Below are 22,181 nucleotides of genomic sequence, written 5' to 3'. Positions count from 1 at the left end.
CAGTGCATGTTAGAGCACAAACCAAGCCATGAAGTCCAAGGAATTGTCTGTAGACCTCCGAGACAGAATTGTATCGAAGCACAGATCTGTGGAAGGGTACAGAAAAATTTCTGCAGCAATGAAGGTCCCAATGAGTGGCCTCCATCATCCGTAAATAGAAGAAGTTTGGAACCACCAGGACTCTTCCTAGAGCGGTTTACCTGACCAAACTGAGCAATCGGGGGACAAAGGCCTTAGTCGGGGAGGTGACCAAGAACCCGATGGTCACTCTGACAGAGCTCCAGCGTTTCTCTGGTCAAGTGCTGGAGAGATGGTTCTTCTTCTGGAAGGTTTTCCTCTCTCCACAATCAGGCCTGTATGGTAGAGTGGCATGATGGGAAGCCAATCCTCAGTAAAAGGCTTGTGACAGTCCAGAGGAAGGGAGACTAGTCAGGATCGAAGTAAAGATGAATGCAGCAATGTACAGAGACATCCTTGATGAAAACCTACTCCAGAGCACTCTGGACCTCAGACTAGGGCTAAAGTTATCCTTCCAACAGGACAATGACCCTAAGCATACAGCCAAGATAACAAAGGAGTGGCTACGGGACAACTTTGTGAGTGCCCTTGAGTGGTCCAGCCAGAGCCTAGACTTGAGCCTGATTGAACATCTCTGAAGAGATCTGAAAATGGCTGTGCACCAATGCCTGCAAAGGTCCTGCAAAGATGTATAGGAGAAACTGGCCAAAAATAGGTGTGCCAAGCTTGTAGCATCATACTCAAAAAAACTTGAGGCTGTAATCAGTGCCAAAGGTGCTTCAACAAAGTATTGAGCAAAGGCTGTGGATATTTAGAGTATGTACATGTGATTTTTTTGTTTTTTTATTTTTAATAAATTTGCAACGATTTCAAACAAACTTCTTTCACGTTGTCATTATGGGGTATTGCTTGTAGAATTTTGAGGAAAATAGTGAATTTAATCCATTTTGGAATAAGGCGTCAACATAACAAAATGTGGAAAAAGTGAAGCGCTGTGAATATTTTCCGGATGCAGTGAATCTCTATTATTTACATCTGACAAGTTTATAAAACTCCCAGAAGACAGCGATCGCTGTAGTGTCGGGAGCCCGGTGCTGGAATTTCTGGTCTCTGCATCTTCAACAGTAGAGTCACGGCAGCTGTTCCTGCCCAATCACAGAAGCCTTTGTATTATGTGAACAGTCACAAAATAAAAAGGCTTCTGTGAATTGGCAGCAGAGTCGAGGGGCGGGTATAGCTGCTCTGTGTGCTTCTCTCGATGGGAACATTTGCTTTGATGATAGCTGTCTTGAGAGGAGATTTTCCTCACTTTTGGAGAGTTGTCCTATCACTTCTATTAAGTCTGCACAACATTTTTTCTTTCCAGTGACACCACTGACAAGTATAGGCAGAATCAGAACAGGCTGACATAAGCACAGGAGAGAAAAATTATAAAGAGAGAAAAAGAGTCACAGTGACCTAGCCCCATGACACCCTAGTGCTATCAGAGACCCCACACAACCAAGGATATGGCGCATACAGTTTCACCCCAAAAGCCACTTTGGAGGCTGGTGCAAAGAACTTATATGATGCTGTCCATTATCTGGGATTGGCTTCTCCACCACCTGGATTCATGGTAAAAAATGTTGGAGCCAGCCATGCCACAGTAGTGCAGTAAGTATGCTTCTGCTGAGAGAAATGATGAAATTACAGTGCCTGCTCCAAACTGCCTAGATGTGCTCGAACCCGAGCACCACTGCTGCATCCATTGACACAGACAGCGGGACTCGGCCCCGCCCCCTTATCACTGGCTTTGACTGACAGCACTGGGAAAATAGAGAAACATAAATTCAGCGCTGACACAGAAGGACACACCTAACAATAAACTGCTAGCTAGCACTCAAGGCTAATTAAATCAATACCTCAAGAAAACATCATAAAGAAATAGTGCTGCGCAATTCATAAATGTCCATAAATTAAATATATATAAAAATATCAGAAAAGTCCCAACAGGTGCATGTGGAGACAGCACGAATCGCTACTGGGTGCGGTGACACACAAAACAAATACGCGTACAGGGGTCAGGCGTCACGCATGACGTCACCCACGGCCATCACGATGGTTTTATAATAACACACGCTTTTGTGCCGGCACTCGGATCTGAGTACGGCTCCATGTAAGTGCACATTTTATTCTTTTCTTTTATTAATAAACGCGGTTTACAGAGAGCACTGGATTGCTTTGTTCTTCTTTATATACATGCCTGATTTTCCTACTGAGTGTGGATCTGAGGATAAATACCGAAGTGGAGACTTGGGAAGTGTTTACCTGTGGATCTGTCTATCGCTTAGTGACCTGTTTCAAGTCGAGTTCTGGAGGTGAGAGGCCATCTATATATGTGGTGGAGGGATCACAATCACCAGACTTTTCAACATTTTTTTGTGTGTCACCGCACCCAGTAGCGATTTGTGCTGTCTCCACATGCACCTGTTGGGACTTTTCTGATATTTTTATATATATTTATTTTATGGACACTTATGAATTGCGCAGCACTATTTCTTTATGATGACAGCACTGGGAGCCAATGCATTAAGGTAAAAAATGTTTAGGCTTTACAACCACTTTAAGCTTTAAAAATAAAAGCTAGAAGCTGACTGGTTGCCATGCACAGCTGCCTCAGATTCTGGCTGCCATAGTCTTAGTAAATTCCCCTCAGGCCACGTACACACGATCGGAAATTCGGCCAGCAAAAGACCGATGAGAGCTTTTGGTTGGAAAATGCGACCGTGCGTATGCTCCATTGGACTTTTGCTGTCCGAATTCCAGCCAGCAAAAGACTGAGAGCATGTTCTCAATTTTTCGGTCGGAAAAAGTTCCTATCCGAAAATGCGATCGTCTGTAGCAATTCCGACGCACAAAATTCCTACACATGCTCGGAAACAATTCGACGCATGCTCAGAAGCATTGAACTTAATTTTCTCAGCTCGTCATAGTGTTGTATGTCCCCGCGTTCTTGACGGTCGAAAATTCAGCGAACTTTTGTGTGACCGTGTGTATGCAAGGGAAGCTTAAGAGCAATCCCGTCGGAAAAACCATCATATCTTTTTCTGACCAAAATCCTGAATGTGTGTACGCGGCATCAGGGTTTTCTGTACAAAACCTGTTAGATAGGAATGGTTGTCCTGCACACACAGAGAAGAGAGATCCTTCACATAAAAGAAAGGGTATACTGGTAGCAATAATATTGTTCTCCAAATATAGAGCACATACCTTAGAGTTACAATGAGACGTTCTTCAGGGGTTATGCTCTTTCTCATATTTGTGGTCATCCTCATTAACCTAGGACGCAGTACCTCCAAAAGAGCATCAAAGGTATCAACAGACATCCGGGTGTAGCTAAAAAACTTCTCTGGATCGTTTCGAAGATCTCTGAACAAAATGGAAAAATGTCCTATTGAAAGCCTCTGAGAGATTAGTGGATGAACCCAGAAGCGACGCTGGCGTTTTCTCTTCTGATCCAAGGCTTTCTTTCTTCTCCTTAGCAAGAGCATCATTGTAACCATCTTGCTCATATCTTCGTAAAAATCCATTGTAGGATATTGTCACTTCATTTGTCAACGCAGAGCGAAGCACAGCAGTTAGTGTAAACTTGTGGCAGAATGGGGTCTCCTGGGTAATAGAAGAAAAACATTTTGCAATAGATCACTTACTAGGGCAAACTCACACACTGTTTTTCAGATTTTCAGTCTGAACTAATCTAAAATACATATTTATCATTTCAATGACAACTACTGAAACAGTGTTTTGTATATGGTCATCATTCTCATCAATTCCTGCACCTGCTTGCTTGGTATGCTAGAGCAACAGAATTTGCCAAAAGCTGTGAACCTGACTTTCTAATTATATGGAAAATTATCCCCTTAACCTGCTTTATAGCAGAAAGTAAAAAATATTGTTTTTTTTTCAAAATGTTCGGTCTTTTTTTGTTTATAGCGCTAAAAATAAAAAACGCAGAGGTTTTAAATTACCACCAAAAGAAAGCTCTATTTGTGGAAAAAAAAAGGACATACATTTTATTTGAGTACAGTGTCACACGACCGCGCAATTGTCAGCTAAAATAATGAAGTGCCGTAGTGCAAAAAATGGCCTGGTCAGTAAGGGGGGTAAATAGGGTTGCCACCTTTTCTTCAAGCCAAACCCGGACACAAAAACATTTTTTAAAAGGGGTCACTGTGGACTCTGATGTAAAGGAGAACTCTGAAGAAGGTTTCTGCTCACCAAACCTCAGACGTACATCAGAGTTTCCAGCATTCCCCCTTAAATTAGGTTTCCCAAAGCCCCCCTTACATCTGAGTCCCACTTACCTTTGTGTACTCACTAACTCGGAGGCAGGAGAGAGAAGGGAGGGAGGGGGGAGACTTCAGTCACAGACAGTGAATGGGGAGCTCACTCACCCGAGGATGGAGGCTCAGGTATCGACACCTTTCATCCACAATGTATCTGCTGGTTCCTGAGCTTCAAATTTCCAACCCATACATCCCTTTTCTTAGGCACAGATCGCTGAGGATTGGAGTATGGGTGGGCAGACAAAGGGGTAGGAGGAAGTGGGGCAGATCAAGCCATTTCTCCTCTCCTGTCTGTGATTAGGGATGGGGCCCATGCGCACCCCTATGCACTCGGCGGTTGTGGTACTTGGTGAGCCACAGTCCATTATAAATATTGTGTCCAGGTTTCGAAACCCGGACTGTCCAGGTGAATCCCAGACAGGTAGCAACTCTAGGGGTAAACCTTCAGAAGTGGTTAAGCCAAGCCCAAAAACATCTAGAAAAATGCACTGCAAACGTAGCACAAAGCATTTTTTTAAGCGCATGTCAAGCACGCTTCAAATGCATGTAAACATGCAGTCAAAAACGTGCAGTTTTTGGCGTGAATTGGCCCTACTAGTGCGACATTAAAGTCGCGCAATTTTGCCGCGACTTGAAGCAATGCCTGTGTCTATGAACCCCAAGTCGCATCAAAGTCGTACCAAAGTAGTGCAGAGCGTAAAAGGGGCCTACGAGATAATGGCATCACAAACGTGTCCCGTGTTTTGCCGCGATTTCAATACACTCAGGTGTGAATGCCACTTCAGCTCGCTGACAGAACACAGCATGTTTTTATACAGCGCGCACATTTCAGCATCACGCGAGTGTGAACTGAGCCTTATTATACAGTGCACCAGAATACAGGGGTATAATATATATATATAATATATGTGTGTGTGTGTATATATATATATATATATATATATATATATATTCACACATGCACCCCTATTACCGATAGATAACATTGTTATGTTAATAAGCCCCAGCTTAGGCCCCGTTCCATACTGAGCAATATTTCTTTTCAGCCCTCCCGTGCATTCCTAGCAGCAGAGCTCATACTTTCTATATACTTCACCTTCCCGGTAATATCGCTCCTCCTACTGACGAGTCTGAGCCTCTGGACGCACACCTAGCAAGCAGAGGGGCGGGGCCATACCCTACGGCCCCGCCTACCCTCCCACACGGAGGAGGGCTTCCTGCGCCGGAGCGCGATGCGTTGTGGGTATATGCAGATATCCCGACGCTCGCCCTACCCCACCGTTTCCCATAATGCTCCGCGCCTTTCAGGGTCACCGTAATGGCTGAGACCAGAGGAAGCGGAAGAGGGACAGGAAGTGGACGTTAGGTAGACCCTGTGCTACCCAGAGATTTCACGGGGTCCCCTCCCCACAGAGCTAGGGGTAGTGGCGCCCCTCCCCTCCAGCATAGTATCCAGGTAGACGCATAGGTTGGTTTGTGGGAGGAAGAGGGCTGGGAACTTGTACTACACGGCTATCACAGCCCTCAGTGAGGAAACATCCTGAAGATGTGAGGCTTATTTCCCTGTGAAATGATTCTTTCTTTCTTCTTCCACCTTTCAAGGCACCATCAAGATGTCTGAGAATCAGGGAAACATCCCCATCAACAACACCAATGGAAACCGGGTGCGGACCCCCAATCTGAACCAGAACCCCCTCATTAACGTGCGGGATCGGCTTTTCCATGCCCTCTTCTTTAAGATGGCGGTCACGTATGCGCGGCTGTTCCCTCCCTCCTTCCGCAGGATTTTTGAGTTCTTTGTGCTGCTTAAGGTAACTATTCTTTAAAGTTTAAAAATGCCATGTAGGCTGCAGGTTGTCACTAGCTGCACTTCAGGAAACCTAAAAGGCCACTCTTGGTGGGGCTGCACCTACACTGCAAGGGTTAACTGCTCCTCTATGTCTAGGGGACTTGGTAAAGCAGATTTACTTACCCGATCCTCCACTTCTGCAGGTTTCTCTGCTCTGCTACACCGGTCCCTGCAGCCTCCTCTCCCCTGCATTCCAGCAGTCTAAGGTCCTCTGATGGCATCAGGACTGATGCGAGGACCAAAGCCCTGCATTGGATGTAAGGACGTTGGGGAACAGTCTATCGCCAGAGCATGGGGAGTGATGTCTGCTGGGGCAGTGGAGAATCGGGTAAGTTAAAGTGCTTTTCTTTTCCCTAGACATAAATGAACACTTAACCCCTGCAGTGGGGTTAATTTTTGGGTTTCCTGGAGCTGAGCTTTAAAGGCTAAGTTAACTTTACTGAGTATGTTACACCCATACATAAGGTGTAATGTGTAACAATCCCCAGGTCTGCCTCCTGCACCCCTGATCCCCCCCCAAGTGACAGCAGGCGGGGGATCCTCTCTCTGTCACATATTGAAAATAGCGCAGCTCCGCCATTCATTTACAGAAATCTGTGAATGAGAAATCTACAAGTCCTGTCTGCCACTACGGCAAATGGCTTGTCGTTCTCAATGGACCATGAATGTGCTGGTCAGCATGCTTGTAGACCAGTCACACTGCCTACAGCCCTGTAACAGCCTGTAAAGATGTACGGGCAACAGCTGCAGGCAGTGTGTGCAGGAGCCTGACATTGAATCCGTGATAAACAGATTTTGATTGCATTGCTCTGCAGGCTCATTTCAAAAAAATAATGTACATTTTCTTTCCTGCAAAAAATATGCCTTTATCATTTTTTTTTAGAAAGGTTAATTTATCCTTTTAAGCCCTGTCACATAGTTGTTTTAAATGATGATCCAGCCAATAAGGCCTCTTGCACACTGCTGCTTGAAAAAGCTCAGTACAGCTTATTTTTTTTATTGAGCTAGAATACAGCCCATTAATTGTAATGTGCTTATGCACACAGGCGTGTAAACAAGCGCCGTGTATTCTTCAGTAAAAAAAAATAGAGAAATCTGCATTTTTGGTCAGTATATTACGCCTGGTGCGCAAATTCGCTCAGATTTAACTTTTGACATTGTCAATGCGAAAACAAGCTACCGCACATAATCTTAAATGTGTGTGAATTTGCGCGAACGCATATGCGCGGAAAAAAAAGGCTGAAAAAGCAGGATTATCGTGTGCAAGAGGCTTAAGTGTTAAAGTGTGGAACTGAATCTATTGATTTAGGGCCCTTTCACACTGGGGCGGGCGTCGGCAGTAAAGCGCCGCTATTGTAAGCGGCGATTTACCGTCGGTATACGGCCGCTAGCGGGGCGGTTTTACCCCCTGCTAGCGGCCGAGAAATGGTTAAAAACCACCGCAAAGCGCCTCTGCAGAGGTGCTTTGCCGGCCGTATAGCTGCGCCGTCCCATTGATTTCAATGGGCAGGAGCGGTGAAGGAGCGGTATACACTCCGCTCCTTCGCCGCTCTGAGGATGCTGCTAGCAGGACTTTTTTTCCTGTCCTGCTAGTGCACCACTCCAGTGTGAAAGCCCTCGGGGCTTTCACACTGGAATGAAAGCAGCGGCACTTTCGGGTCGGTTTGCAGGCGCTATTATTAGCGCAATAGTGCCTGCAAACCACCCCAGTGTGAAAGGGCCCTTAATGGTTTACAAAACTGTTACTTTGAAGACATGGCGTAAACGATAGCCAGGACAGTTATCAGTTTGTACCCCCTTCCAAAGGGGGGTGGGTACAGTTTGCTTCGGCTCTTAGCTGAGTGGATCCTGACAATACAGTTGGGATCCTTGCAGAGCCTGGAGCAGCTCTGTGATGTCAGCTGACAGCAGGCTTTAGCTAGCTGTCAGCTGATTCTGGGTCACAGGAGTGCAAATGTAAGTGTAGTCCTGTGACCCAGAAGAGAAATATAGCCAGAAAAAACTTTGGCCATACTTCTCTTTTATAGACCATTTTTTTAGTCATGTGTTTTCTTGTGTTTTTTTTTTTTTTTTTTTGTGGGGGCGGGGGATGTTTCTTTACAGGAAACATGTATATAAATTTGTAGTAGGGGTAGTTCAATCTTGATATTGGTTCACACTTGTATAGCAAATATTACTGATCTGATTTTTAATTCACGATTGCTTGGATTCCAAAATTGTGTGATTCTTCACAGATCAGACAGATCATAATGCAAATGTTCAGGGTATCAGAAAGTAAGGATTTATTAGTTCTCCAGATTAGATCATCATTGTTAATTGTTTCTGGCATGTGAACATATCGTACAATAAATGATGGTGAACAATGTCCCTGTATCACCCACCACATTTATTTTATTTAAGCGCCTGGATATTTCTGGGCTGTTGGCATTTTAGGCAAGTTTGTTTCCAACTTATCCTCAAAACTGACCAAGATTTTGTGTTTTCTGGGTATCTGCACAGGTAAGGAAAACCTGCCAAGAAAGAAATCTTAAGTGGCTGCTGTTGCTAACTTCCTTCTGAAAATTTTAGTTTCCTGGTTGTTAAAATTGCTCACTACATTCATTTTTTTTTTCAGAGAATATGACCTAAAACAAGCAGTTCAGTAATGTAAGAAGTCCTTATGTGATCAATGAATAGAATCAAAATGTTTGGTTTTGACAGCTAGGCAGCTAGCATTTTAAGAGGCAGAGGTCCGCACTGGCAACCTCTGTGTATTTCATGACAGGTTTCATAGTTGCTCCACTTGTGTGAGGTTACTTGAAAAAATATCAGTTTTTGGCAGGACTTGGGGAAGGAAGCACATCAAGGCCCATACACACAATAAGATTGCAAGAAATATTTAGTATGACGAACGATTAGCAGATTATCTGATCATTAGTATAGTGCTTTCGACAGCCGATTCCGACTTTTCGGATGAAAAAACCCAAAGGTGCAGCCTAGAAAATTCTTATCCCAAGTGAACACCATATCCCATTTTCGTTTTAATTGAATACAGTTTTCGTCCTAAAAAAATTGTAAGCGCAAGACTACGAATGTTCACAAATGAAAAAGTCAATTGCAAAACAATTCAACATATTACATTGCTTCCCAAGTTGTATTCTGTCGTACTAGAATTTTCGTAAGTTTAGTAACCCCTTCATTTTTAATATGAGACTAGCATGCTCAAAAGTGATGTGGTCCAGAAATGTTTAGACAGAATAAAGGTGGATAAAGCACCTGAACCAGATGGCATCCACCCACAGATCCTAAAAGAATTGAACTCTGTCATTTCAAAGTCATTGTTTCAAATTTTTAGGGACTTATTAATGACGGGAATGATACCACTGGATTGGCATAGGGCCAATGTGCTGCCTATATTTAAAAAGGGAACAAAGTCTTTACCAATTACGGTAACTATAGACCTGTTAGTTTAACTTCTATAGTCGGGAAGATACTGGAGAGTTTAATAAAAGACCACATAGATGAGTTTTTGCTGGGAAAAAATATTTTAAGCAACAGACAGCATGGATTCATGAAAGACAGAAGTTGCCAAACAAATCTGATTTCTTTTTATGAAGATTTTGCAAAAGCGATTGACAGTTCCCCACACACGGCTAAAATGTAAGGTAAAGTCTACAGGCTTAGAAAAATCAGTTTGTAAATGGATAGAAAACTGGCTAAAAGACAATTCAGAGAGTAGTGGTTAAATGATTCATATTCTGAATGGTATAAGGTTATCAGTGGGGTACCCCAAGGTTCAGTGTTGGGACCCTTCCTTTTTAATATCATTCTAAATTATATAGGGTCTGGGATTAAAAGTACCATTTCTGTCTTTGCAGATGACATCAAGCTATGCAGTGGAATAACGTCCTTACAGGATGTCTCCAATTTACAAGCCAACCTCAATACACTGTCTAATTGGGTGACTATGTGGCAGATGAGGTTTAATGTTGATAAATGTAAAGTTATGCACTTGGGGGCTAAAAATATGCATGCATCATACATACTAGGGGGGGTACAACTGGGGGAATCCGTAGTGGAGAAGAATCTGGGAGCTTTGGTAGATCATAAGCTCAATAATAACATGCAATGCCAAGCTGCGGTTTCCAAAGCGAGCAAAGTCCTTTCTTGTATTAAGAGAGGTATGGACTCCAGAGAGAAGAAGAGATATCATTTTGCCACTGTACAAATCATTAGTAAGACCTCATCTGGAATATGCAGTTCAGTTTTGGGCACCATTTTACAAAAAGGATATCGGGGAACTGGAGAAAGCGCAGAGAAGGGCAACCAAACTGATAAGAGGCAATGAGGAAAGCTTGGTGGAACTGAATTTATTCTCTCTTAAGAAGAGAAGATTAAGGGGGGGGGGGGGGGGGGGATATGATCAACATGTACAAATATATAAGAGGTCCATATAGTGAACTTGGTGTTGAGTTATTCACTTTATGGTCAACACAAAGGACAATGGGGCACTCTTTACGCCTAGAGGAAAAGAGATGACATCTCCAAATACAGAAAAGTTTCTTCACAGTAAGAGCTGTAAAAATGTGGAATAGACTCCCGCCAGAGGTGGTTCTGGCCAGCTAAGTAGATTGCTTTAAGAAAGGCCTGGATTCTTTCCTAAATGCGCACAATATAACTGGGTACTAACATTTGTAGGTAAAGTTGATCCAGGGAGAATCCGATTGCCTTTTGGGGGTCAGGAAGGATTTTTTTTTTTTCCCTGCTGTAGCAAATTGGATCATGCTTTGCTAGGGTTTTTCGCCTTCCTCTGGATCAACTGTGGGTATAGGATTGGGTATATGGGATTGTTTGATATTATTTTTTATTTATTTATTTTTATGGTTGAATTAGATGGACTTGTGTCTCTTTTTTAACCTATGTAATAGTTTCATAATCTTATCGTGTGTACTAGTCTTAGGCCCAGCGTCGATAGGCTTTTGTTTCCATCAGAACTGCTTCTCTCCCTGTACAAGTCTGTGGGAATTCAGAAGCAAATTGATAGCAGATGAAATGTTTCTACAATGAATTCTGAATGATCTCAGAAGTGTCAAAAGCATGCTGTGTTTTTCAGCACAAATGTCAACATAAGCCTTAGATGGGTAGTTGTAGCTCTGAGAATGGCAGCAGGAAAAATATCCTCCTCCTACTTTCTTCAGCTTGTCATTGCTCTATTATACTGATCCTTGAGACAGTGATGATTGTCATCAGAACTGCAGATTTTGGACCATCACCTCTAGGGCCCTTTGCAGAAAGGTGCACATGGAAGGACAATGCAGATCACGTACAAACAAGATTTCCCAGCACACTTACCTGCCAGCCTGCAAAACAACCAAATTGGCTCTGTCTAACAGTTTACATTAAAAACAGGGTTTTGTTTGCAGATATATGCGTAAGCTGTAGTGCCCACGCCAAGGGACCTCTGTGTATACTGCTGTATTAACTCTAAATTTCCAGAGCCTTAATAGTAGGAGCACATATACGAATGGATAGATTAAAGGGGTTGTAAACCCTTGCGTTTTTTCACCTTAGTGCATCCTATGTCCCCCCTTTTTACTCACCTGAGCACGTTCGTTCCCACGGCGGAGACACGCTCTACCACTCGGCCCGTTGTATTGGCTCCGGATTGGATAGATTGATAACAGTGCAGCCATTGGCTCCCACTGCTGTCAATCAAATCCAATGATGGGGGCGAGGCTGAGTCCTGCATTCTGTGTGATTGAACACAGAAGCCTTCTCCAACGTGGGCACTCTATGCGGGGAGGAGCTACCAGCGCCGCCAGGGGACGGTTGCTATGCATTGCTATGCATTTTGCATAGCAGAATGGCACAGCTTTGCCTTAGTGGTTCTAAAGCCTAAATATTTTAACCTTAAAGTGGATGTAAACCATCGCATATACCCAGTGAAGTGAACAGCCTCAGATAATTGACAGGGATGACAAATCTCCCTACATACGTTTTACTTGTATATCTGCTGTCCTTAGCTTTATAAGTTCTTTAGAAAGTTCAGATCATGTTAGAGGATTTTCTCTTCCTGTTCAGCACTATGAGTGGATTCTTGGCATACAGCCAAGACAGCTGATTGGAGGAAAGGCGCATACTACCCCCCTAATAGGCAGAGACTTGCAGAGCTGTGCTGTGACAAGTCAAGCTCTCTGCTAATCTATAGCATCCTCCCTCAACACAAATTTTAGGCTGGTTTTATCTCGGTTGACAGAGAATTTGTCAGAAATGATCATGCTGATAACGGAACAAAGAAGCAGCATAAACGCACGGGCTCTGCTGCTTAGGGCTTTAGAGACCGGTAAGAAAACACTACAGATATGTGCTTAGGTCAAATTTCATAAATTAGGTTTGCATCCACTTTAATGCATTCCCTGCATATATCTGCAGTGTTTACTTATCTATGTTCAAAGCCCTAAGTCCCCTTGATTTTTCCTGCTCCGTTCTTCTGTTATCAGCATGATAACTTCTGACAAGTTCTGTTAACTATGATTAAAACCAGCCTGAATTTTGTGTCAGGGTTGGTGCTATATATAGTTAACAGAGAGCTGGTTTATTTACAGCACGGCTCTGAAAGTATCTGCCTATGTGGAGGGGGGTGTGTGCCTTTCCTCCAATCAGCTGTCTCCCAGGTTAAGCAAAGAATCCACACCACTGGTGAATCAGGAAGAGAAAATTCTAACAGGACATGCACTTTCTAAACAGTATATAAAGCTGAAGACAGCAGATATACCTGTAAAACTTATGTAGGGAGATCTGTTTCATCTCCCGTGTATCATCTGAGGCTGTTCACTTCACTGGGTATGTGTGAGGGTTTACTTCCACCTTTTTAAGGTAAACCTTCTTTTAGGTATCAGTATCACCCCCTCTGCCTCTCTTATATTTGCCATCTGCAGCAGCTCTGTCTTCTATCCTGTGAGAGCAGGAGACTTAGCAGCGGGAGCCACTGCGAAGAATGACTTGTGAATCCAAGTTTTTGAGTCTGGGCTGTTCAAGCAATTACCGGTTTGGTCAAAGTCACTAATAGCATATTTCAGGCTGGTTGTGGGGGCTTTTGCTAAAAGACCTGCTTGTAACCATATACAGTATCTCACAAAAGTGAATACACCCCTCACATTTTTGTAAATATTTTATTTATCTTTTCATGTGACAACACTGAAGAAATGACACTTTGCTACAATGTAAAGTAGTGAGTGTACAGCTTGTATAAAAGTGTAAGTTTGCTGTCCGATCAAAATAACTCAACACTCGGCCATTAATGTCTAAACAGCTGGCAACAAAAGTGAGTACACCCCTAAGTGAAAATGTCCAAATTGGGCCCAATTATCCATTTTTCCTCCCCGGTGTCATGTGACTCGTTAGTGTTACAAGGTCTCGGGTGTGAATGGGGAGCAGGTGTGTTAAATTTGGTGTTAGCTCTCACATTCTCATACTGGTCACTGGAAGTTCAACATGGCACCTCATGGCAAAGAGCTCTCTGGGGATCTGAAAAAAATAATTGTTGCTCTACATAAAGATGGCCTAGGCTATAAGAAGATTGCCAAGACCCTGAAACAGTGGCCAAGACCATACAGCGGTTTAACAGGACAGGTTCCCCTCAGAACAGGACTCGCCATGGTCAACTAAACAAATTAAGTGCACATGCTCAGCGTCATATCCAGTGGTTGTCTTTGGGAAATAGACGTATGAGTGCTGCCAGCATTGCTTCAGAGGTTGAAGGGGTGGGGGGGTCAGCCTGTCAGTGCTCAGACCATACGCTGCACACTGCATCAAATTGGTCTGCATGGCTGTCGTCCAAGAAGGAAGCCTCTTCTAAAGATGGTGCACAAGAAAGCCCGGAAACAGTTTGAAGACAAGCAGACTAAGGACATGGATTGCTGGGACCATGTCCTGTGGTATGATGAGACCAAGATTAACTTATTTGGTTCAGATGGTGTCAAGCGTGTGTGTTGGCAACCAGGTGTGGAGTACAAAGACAAGTGTGTCTTGCCTATAGTCAAGCATGGGCCGTATGAGTGCTTCTGGCACTGGGGAGCTAAAATTCATTGAGGGAACCATGAATGCCAACATGTACTGTGACATACTGAAGCGGAGCGTGATCCCCTCCCTTCGGAGACTGGGCCGCAGGGCAATATTCCAACATAATGACCCCAAACACACCTCCAAGATGACCACTGCCTTGCTAAAGAAGCTGAGGGTAAAGGTGATGGACTGGCCAAGCATGTCTCCAGACCTAAGCCCTATTGAGCATCTGTGGGGCATCCTCAGATGAAAGGCGGAGGAGCGTAAGGTCTCTAACATCCACCAGCTCTGTTACGTCATCATGGAGGAGTGGAAGAGGACTCCAGTGGAAACCTGTGAAGCTCTGGTGCACTCCACACCCAAGAGGGTTAAGGCAGTGCTAGAAAATAATGGTGGCCACACAAAATATTGACACTTTGGGCCCAATTTGGACATTTTCACTTAGGGGTGTACTCACTTTTGTTGCCAGCAGTTTAGACATTAATGGCTGTGTTGAATTATTTTGAGGGGACAGCAAATTTACACTGTTATACAAGCTGTACACTCACTACTTTACGAAGTGTCATTTCTTCAGTGTTGTCATAATATAAATATAAAAATATTTACAAAAATGTGAGGAGTGTACTCACTTTTGTGAGATACTGTACATCATGTGAAGGATGCAAAAATTCAAGGGAAAATAGACTGAAATTGTAAGGGAATATTTGTGAAAGAGCAGTTTGTAATTGCCTCCACTCTCAAAACATGGGATGAACCACTGGCCGCATTGGGCCAAATCTGATTCCAATCCTCTACTGCAATATACCTGCCCAACACTCCTTCCCATTTGAGACTGTGGATGGGAGTGCAAGATGGCTGTGCAGTTGAGGAGGATTAGACTAGTGTAATAGTTCCTTAGCCCTGCGGATTATTCATCAAGATTCCCTTCTGGCCATAATTCTACTTTGATGCATCTGTGTTTTGTGAAATATGTCCCGTTAGTAGGAATATATGATATGTATACATTTTAGGCTTGCCGTCACACAAAGCCCTGCCTCCCCTAACCCTGCGCCTGTAATAGACAGAACACGTGTCCAATGATGGCATGCGTTCTGTAGAGCTGCACAATTAATCGTTAAAAAAATCGTGATCTTGATTCAACCCCCCAGATGATCTCTGTTGCAGAGTTTGCTGATTCTTTCATATAACAAGTGGAGAGACTTATCTGCTCACTCAGCTTTCAAAAGAAAACATCCGGGCAGCCGGCCAAGTTTTTAACCTGAAACATTGTAACCAACTCTTCCTTTGTAGATCAAAGGGATAAACTTCTGTGTGAAAAAAAATCCAGTCAGTCTTACACATTGTGAAAAACTTGGCAATGCAGGAAGTTTAACCACTTAGTTTAAATCTTTTTCTGACACTTGCTTCTTAAGTTAAAATCCAATATTTTTTGCCCCCCAAACATTATATATATTTTAGCAGAGACCCTAGGGAATAAAATGTCAATTGCTGCAATATTTTATGTCACACTGTATTTGCCCCGAGGTCTTTCAAACGCAATTTTTTGGGAAAAAATACACTTCAATGAATGGAAAAAAAAAAAAAAAAAACGAAACCGTAAAGTTAGCCCAATTTTTTTGTTTTAATGTGAAAGATGTTGCGCCATGAGAATTGTGAGAGAATTGTGATCTATCTTCTAGGCAAAAAAATCGTGTTTCTCATTTTAGCCAGAATTGTGCAGCTCTAGCATTCTGTCTATCACAGGCGCAGGGTTAGGAGGAGGTGGGGCTGTATATGACGGCGAGCAGAGTAAAGGCAATTGTAATGTAAGCTGTTCCGGCATGCTATTCTGCGCTCTGATCCTACGGCTCTCCTCTTCCTCCAGTCATGATCCGGCCACCCTCTCTCTTCCTCTGCCCAAGTGAGCCTGCAATGGTGGGCACAGGTGAGCCTGCATTGATGGACACTGGTGAGGCTGTGCTGAGGGGCACTGATAAAGTTATTGTTTAATATTTATTTTTGTAACTTCTGCATAAAACATTTAAGTGTCATTTCATGAGATAATTTATGAGGACGTGTTTAGGGGCAGAATTGGGGGCAGGGTTGGGTGGGGTAACTGGTGGCGAGTAACCCTTTGAGGCCTGGCTAGTAGCTCAGGGCTTGAAATTTTGCACCCTGCCTTATAGTAGAAGTGTAAATAACAGGGAGAGTAATATACTGTATGTTTCACTAATTTGTTGTTTGCAGCATGATGTTCTGTATATATGTCTCTAATGCAAATCATACTTTTCATCCAGGCTCTCTTGGTACTCTTCATCCTTGCTTACATTCACATCGCATTTTCCCGGTCTCCCATTAACTGCCTGGAGCATGTTCGAGATAAGTGGCCTAGAGATGGAATTCTGCGGGTGGAAATCCAGTTAAATTCAAGCCGTGCACCTATATTTCTACAGTTTTATGACAGTGACACCTTCCCTGGATTAGTAAAGGAACCACTTGCAGAGGAAGATTTGGAAGACGATGAGGAAGAGATGAGTATGGACATGTATCAGAATAGCTCTATAAAGGTAAATTTCTATTTACCTTTACATTCATGGTTTTGATGGTTAACCTTTGACTGCCTAGTATGTATCTTGTACTTATTGGCTGTAGCTTATCCTAGTTGGACAGTAATGAATGTTGTCGCAGTTAGATGTTCACACACGGGTACAACTTCTACTTAACTTATAGTTGCGCCAGGAGCCTTGGGTTCGTTGATCATCTTGATTGGCTGTGATTAAAGTTGCGAGATGGTTTGTCCTTAGCACTTAGGCCCCATTCACACCTAAGCGTTTTGTAGCTCAAAGTCTCAGGGAGAAGAAAAAAAAAAAAATTATTCTCTATGGTGATGGTTCACATCTCCACTTTAAGCCGCCTGAAGCTCAAAATAGTTTTGGAGCTATGTTTGTAGCTTGATTAAGACTGGTACATTTTCTTTTTTTTTTTCTCCATAGAAATGCATCGAAACACACAATTTGCATGCTATTGAGCTTTTTTTGCACATTGTGTTGCACCTTTTTTGGAGTGTTTTTTGTGCTGTTATTAACCACTTCAGCCCCGGAAGGATTTACCCCCTTCCTGACCAGAGCACTTTTTACAATTTGGCACTGCGTTGCTTTAACTGCTAATTGCGCGGTCATGCAATGCTGTACCCAAACGAAATTTGTGTCCTCTTCTTCCCACAAATAGAGCTTTCTTTTGATGGTATTTGATCACCTCTGCGGTTTTTATTTTCTGTGCTATAAACGGAAAAAGACCGAAAATTTTGAAAAAAAAATGATATTTTCTACTTTTTGTTATAAAAAAAATCCAATAAACTCAATTTTAGTCCAAACATTTAGGCCAAAATGTATTCAGTCACATGTCTTTGGTAAAAAAAAATGTCAATAAGCGTATATTTATTGGTTTGCGCAAAAGTTATAGCGTCTACAAACTAGGGTACATTTTCTGGAATTTACACAGCTTTTAGTTTGACTGCCTGACATTTCTTGAGGTGCTAAAATGGCAGGGCAGTACAACCCCCCCCACCCCCCCACCCCCCAAATGACCCCATTTTGGAAAGTAGACACCCCAAGGAAATTGCTGAGAGGCATGTTGAGCCCATTAAATATTACATTTTTTGTCCCAAGTGATTGAATAATTAATAAAAAAAAAAAAAATACTAAAAGTTGTCACTAAATGATATATTGCGCCCCAAAATACATTTAGCTGCTTCTCCTGAGTACGGGGATACCACATGTGTGGGACTTTTTGGGAGCCTAGCCACATACGGGGCCCCGAAAACCAATCACCGCCTTCAGGATTTCTAAGGGCGTACATTTTTTATTTCACTCCTCACTACCTATCACAGTTTCGAAGGCCATAAAATGCCAAGATAGCACAACCCCCCCCCCCCCCCCCAAATGACCCAATTTTGGAAAGTAGACACCCCAAGCTATTTGCTGAGAGGCATGGTGAGTATTTTGCAGCTCTCATTTGTTTTTGAAAATGAAGAAAAACAAGAAAAATTTGTTGTTTTGTTTTATTTATTTATTTTTTTTCAATTTTTAAAACTTTGACAAAAAGTGAGATCTGCAAAATGCTCGCTATACCTCTCAACAAATAGCTTGGGGTGCCTACTTTCCAAAATGGAGTCATTTGGGGGGGTTTTGTGCCACCTGGGCATTCCATGGCCTCCGGCAGTGAAGAGTGAAATCAAAAATTTACACCCTTAGAAACCCTGAAGGCGGTGCTTGGTTTTCGGGGTCCCGTACGCGGCTAGGCTCCCAAAAAGTATCACACGTGGTATCCCCGTACTCAAGAGAAGCAACAGAATGTATTTTGGGGTGTAATTTCACATATTCCCATGGCATGTTTTGAGCAATATATCATTTAGTGACAACTTTGTGCAAAAAAAAAAAAAATTGTCTTTTTCCCGCTACTTGTGTCACAATATAAAATATTCCATGGACTCGACACGCCTCTCAGCAAATAACTTGGGGTGTCTACTTTCCAAAATGGGGGCATTTGGGGGGGTTTTGAACTGTCCTCGCATTTTATGCACAACATTTAGAAGCTTATGTCACACATCACCCACTCTTCTAACCACTTGAAAACAAAGCCCTTTCTGACACTTTCTGAACCCCCAAACATTATATATATTTTTTAAAGCAAATGCCCTACAGATTAAAATGGTGGGTGTTTCATTTTTTTTTTTCACACAGTATTTGCGCAGTGATTTTTCAAATGCATTTTTTTGGGAAAAAACACACTTTTTAAAATTTTAATGCACTAAAACACACTATATTGCCCAAATGTTTGATGAAATAAAAAAGATGATCTTAGGCTGAGTACATGGATACCAAACACGACATGCTTTAAAATTTGCGCACAAACGTGCAGTGGCGACAAACTAAATACATTTTTAAAGCCTTTACAGGTTACCACTTTAGATTTACAGAGGAGGTCTACTGCTAAAATTACTGCCCTCCATTTGACCTTCACGGTGATACATCACATGCATGGTGCAATTGCTGTTTACATCTGACGCCAGACCGACGCTTGCGTTCGCTTTTGCACGAGAGCAGGGGGGGGACAGGGGTGCTTTTTTTTTTAATTATTTATTTTTATCTTATATTTAAACTGTTCCCTTTTCATTTTTTTAAATCATTTTTATTGTTATCTCAGGGAATGTAAATATCTCCTATGATTGCAATAGGTAGTGACAAGTACTCCTCTTTTTTCAAAAAAAAAAAAAAAAAAAAATTGGGGACTATTAGACCCTAGATCTCTCCTCTGCCCTCAAAGCATCTGACCACACCAAGATCATTGTGATAAAATGCTTTCCCAATGGCGCTGTTTACATCCGGCGAAATCTAAGTCATGAAATGATTGTAGCTTCCGGTTTCTTAGGCCATAGAGATGTTTGGAACCATTCTGGTCTCTGATCAGCTCTATGGTCGGCTGAATCACCGGCTGCATTCTCAGGTTCCCTGTTGGGACAGGAGAGCCAGAGAAAAACATGGAAGACGGTGGGGGGTGGCATTCGCTCCCACTGCTTGTAAAAGCAGTCTAGAGGCTAATTAGCTGCTAGGATTGCTTTTACATGAAAGCCGACCGCTGGCTGAAAAGAATGATACTAAGATGATACCTAAACCTGCAGGCATCATTTTGGTATAACCACTCAAAGTCCAGCAATATACCAGTACGTTGCTGGTCCTTGTTGGGCATATATTGTAAACTTTTTTTTCATGCAGCCTGTGGGCTGAACGAAAAAAAGAGATTGATCGGTGGGTATACCCACCATTAGAATACCTCCCTTCATCCACCCACTTCTAATGATGGGCATACATGCACCGTTTATATATGCCGAAGCATAGGGGCATCCGCCCCAAAAGGTAGGAGCAAATCGCTCCTCCGCCCCGCTGCCCTCATGCTTCGGCATATATGCTCTTTTTTTTTTGTGAAATCACCTCCGACATCGCTGGAGTCACGGCTTTATGTATCGTGGGAGCAAACGCTGTTGCTGTCAAGATAAATCTGCTCTGCAGCTGAATGGCGTACCTGAAAACAAAAAAATGGCTAACAAAACACAGTAAACAGTAAAGTATAAAAAAAATTGCATACCTATAAAGCAAACAACATGATAAAACATAATAACAATAAAACATTGCAGAATAGAATACAGTAAAAAAGAGCAGAACAATAGAGAGAGAACAATAAAACAACTATTTTTGTTTTTTTGTTTTATTTATTTATTTTTTTGTGGGGTTTTTTTTGTTTTTGTTTTTGTTTTTTTACACTTTTTTTGTAACTGTAACCGGTTCCAGGTTTGGGTCTCTCAAAATGTGATGGCATCTTGGGAGACCCTGTGAAAGTGTGCCTAGTCTGTGCAATGCTGTACCCTATGCTAATACTCAACTAGTGTATGGTAGCGTTCAAAACATTCACCAATGCAAAGACCAAGATTGTCAGGACAGGAGGGACAATAATAGCGAGTGTCACGCCTATATCCGCGCTTGCTGCAGACATGACATCTTTTTTGGGGGGCTCGTTGGGTAGGGGTACTCGGGAGGACATAAAGAAAATGCCTCTCGTGCAGGCGGCTTACTGCATTTGGATTGGAAAGGTGAGGTGGAGCACCACCTGGAAACAGAAGGGCTTTGACGATCTCTTCCTGGAATTTAAGGAAGGATCCAGTCCGTCCTGAAGCTCTGTGTAGCACATAAGCGTTCAGCAAAGCCAATTGAAATAAATAAACAGACACTTTCTTGTACCAGAGTCTGGCCTTATGGGCAATTAGGTACGGCGCCAACAACTGGTCTTTGAGGTCCACCCCTCCCATATTTTGGTTATATTCGTGGACACAGAGGGGTTTCTCCACTACACCAGTCGCCGTAATAATTTGGACCGTAGTGGGAGGTAAGAACGAAAACATTCTTATTATCCCTCCACTTCTTAGCGAGCAAATTATTACACTGCAAGCAGGCTCTCTCCCCCAGCCTAAGACGGGAATCTACAAGCCGCTGGGGAAAGCCCCGGCGATTAGGTCGCACGGTGCCACATACTCTGATCTGCTGATCAAACAAGTGACTAAAAAGTGGTACGCTCGTGTAATAATTGTACACATATAATTGGTACCCCTTTCCGAATAAGGGTGACACCAAGTCCCACACTATCTTGCCAGCGCTTCCTATGTAGTCAGGGAAGTTCGGCTCTACGTGACTATCTCTTCCCTCGTAAACCATAAAACTACATGTATAGCCTGTGGCCCTGTCACAGAGCTTATACATCTTGATCCCGTATCTGGCACGCTTGCTGGGAAGGTACTGTTTGAATGACAAGCGGCCAGAAAATTTAATCAGGGACTCCTCAATGCAGACAACTTGATGGGGAGTAAACAAGTCTTCAAAACGTTAGTTGAAGTGGTTTACGAGGGTCCGAATTTTGTAGAGCCGATCGTATCCAGGGTCTCCATGAGGACGACAGAGTTCATTGTCATTGAAGTGCATGAACCGCAAGATCTGCTCGTATTGTGCCCTGGTCATGGAGGCAAAGAACAAGGGCATATGATGAATTGGGTCAGTGGACCAATATGACCGCAACTCATTCTTTTTAGTTATGCCCAGGTTAAGGGAAAGGCCCAGAAAGAGCTTAAATTCGGAGACCGTAATTGGTCTCCAATCTCTGGCAAGGGAGGACTGGGGAATAATGGCGATGTGTTGACCAGCGTACAAATTGCTTTGGTCCACAATAGATCTATAGAGATCTTCGGTGAAAAACAGCGAATAAAAATCAAAGTGACGTTAAATCAACTGTTTCCACCTGAATGCCGGGTTGGTCAGTGAATGGGGGAAGTACGGGTGCTGCAGAAGTGGTGGGTTCCCAATTCGGATTGGCGAATGCAGCAGGAAGGGCACTATGGGCACGACGGGCCTGTGTTCGTCTTC

At 43.0% G+C, this 22,181-nt stretch overlaps 1 protein-coding gene across 2 annotated transcripts in view; it reads left to right on the top strand.

The window, feature by feature from the left end:
* Nucleotides 1-5,546: 5,546 nt before the first annotated feature.
* The window catches only part of TMEM259 (transmembrane protein 259), a 41,843-nt gene continuing 25,208 nt past the window's right edge, over nucleotides 5,547-22,181 (top strand). The window contains exons 1-3 of one of the 2 annotated variants that reach the window (XM_073594131.1): nucleotides 5,547-5,709; nucleotides 5,946-6,154; nucleotides 16,512-16,781. In XM_073594131.1, the coding sequence (XP_073450232.1) occupies nucleotides 5,957-6,154; nucleotides 16,512-16,781 (468 nt within the window). In that variant the 5' untranslated portion in view covers nucleotides 5,547-5,709; nucleotides 5,946-5,956. Of the gene's footprint in view, nucleotides 5,800-5,945; nucleotides 6,155-16,511; nucleotides 16,782-22,181 lie in introns of both variants that reach the window. The other variant, XM_073594122.1, reaches the window with a different exon arrangement.

This window comes from Aquarana catesbeiana, linkage group LG01, assembly GCF_042186555.1.
Source record: "Aquarana catesbeiana isolate 2022-GZ linkage group LG01, ASM4218655v1, whole genome shotgun sequence".
NCBI lineage: Eukaryota > Metazoa > Chordata > Amphibia > Anura > Ranidae > Aquarana > Aquarana catesbeiana.
This window is presented reverse-complemented; position numbering and strand designations above follow the sequence as displayed.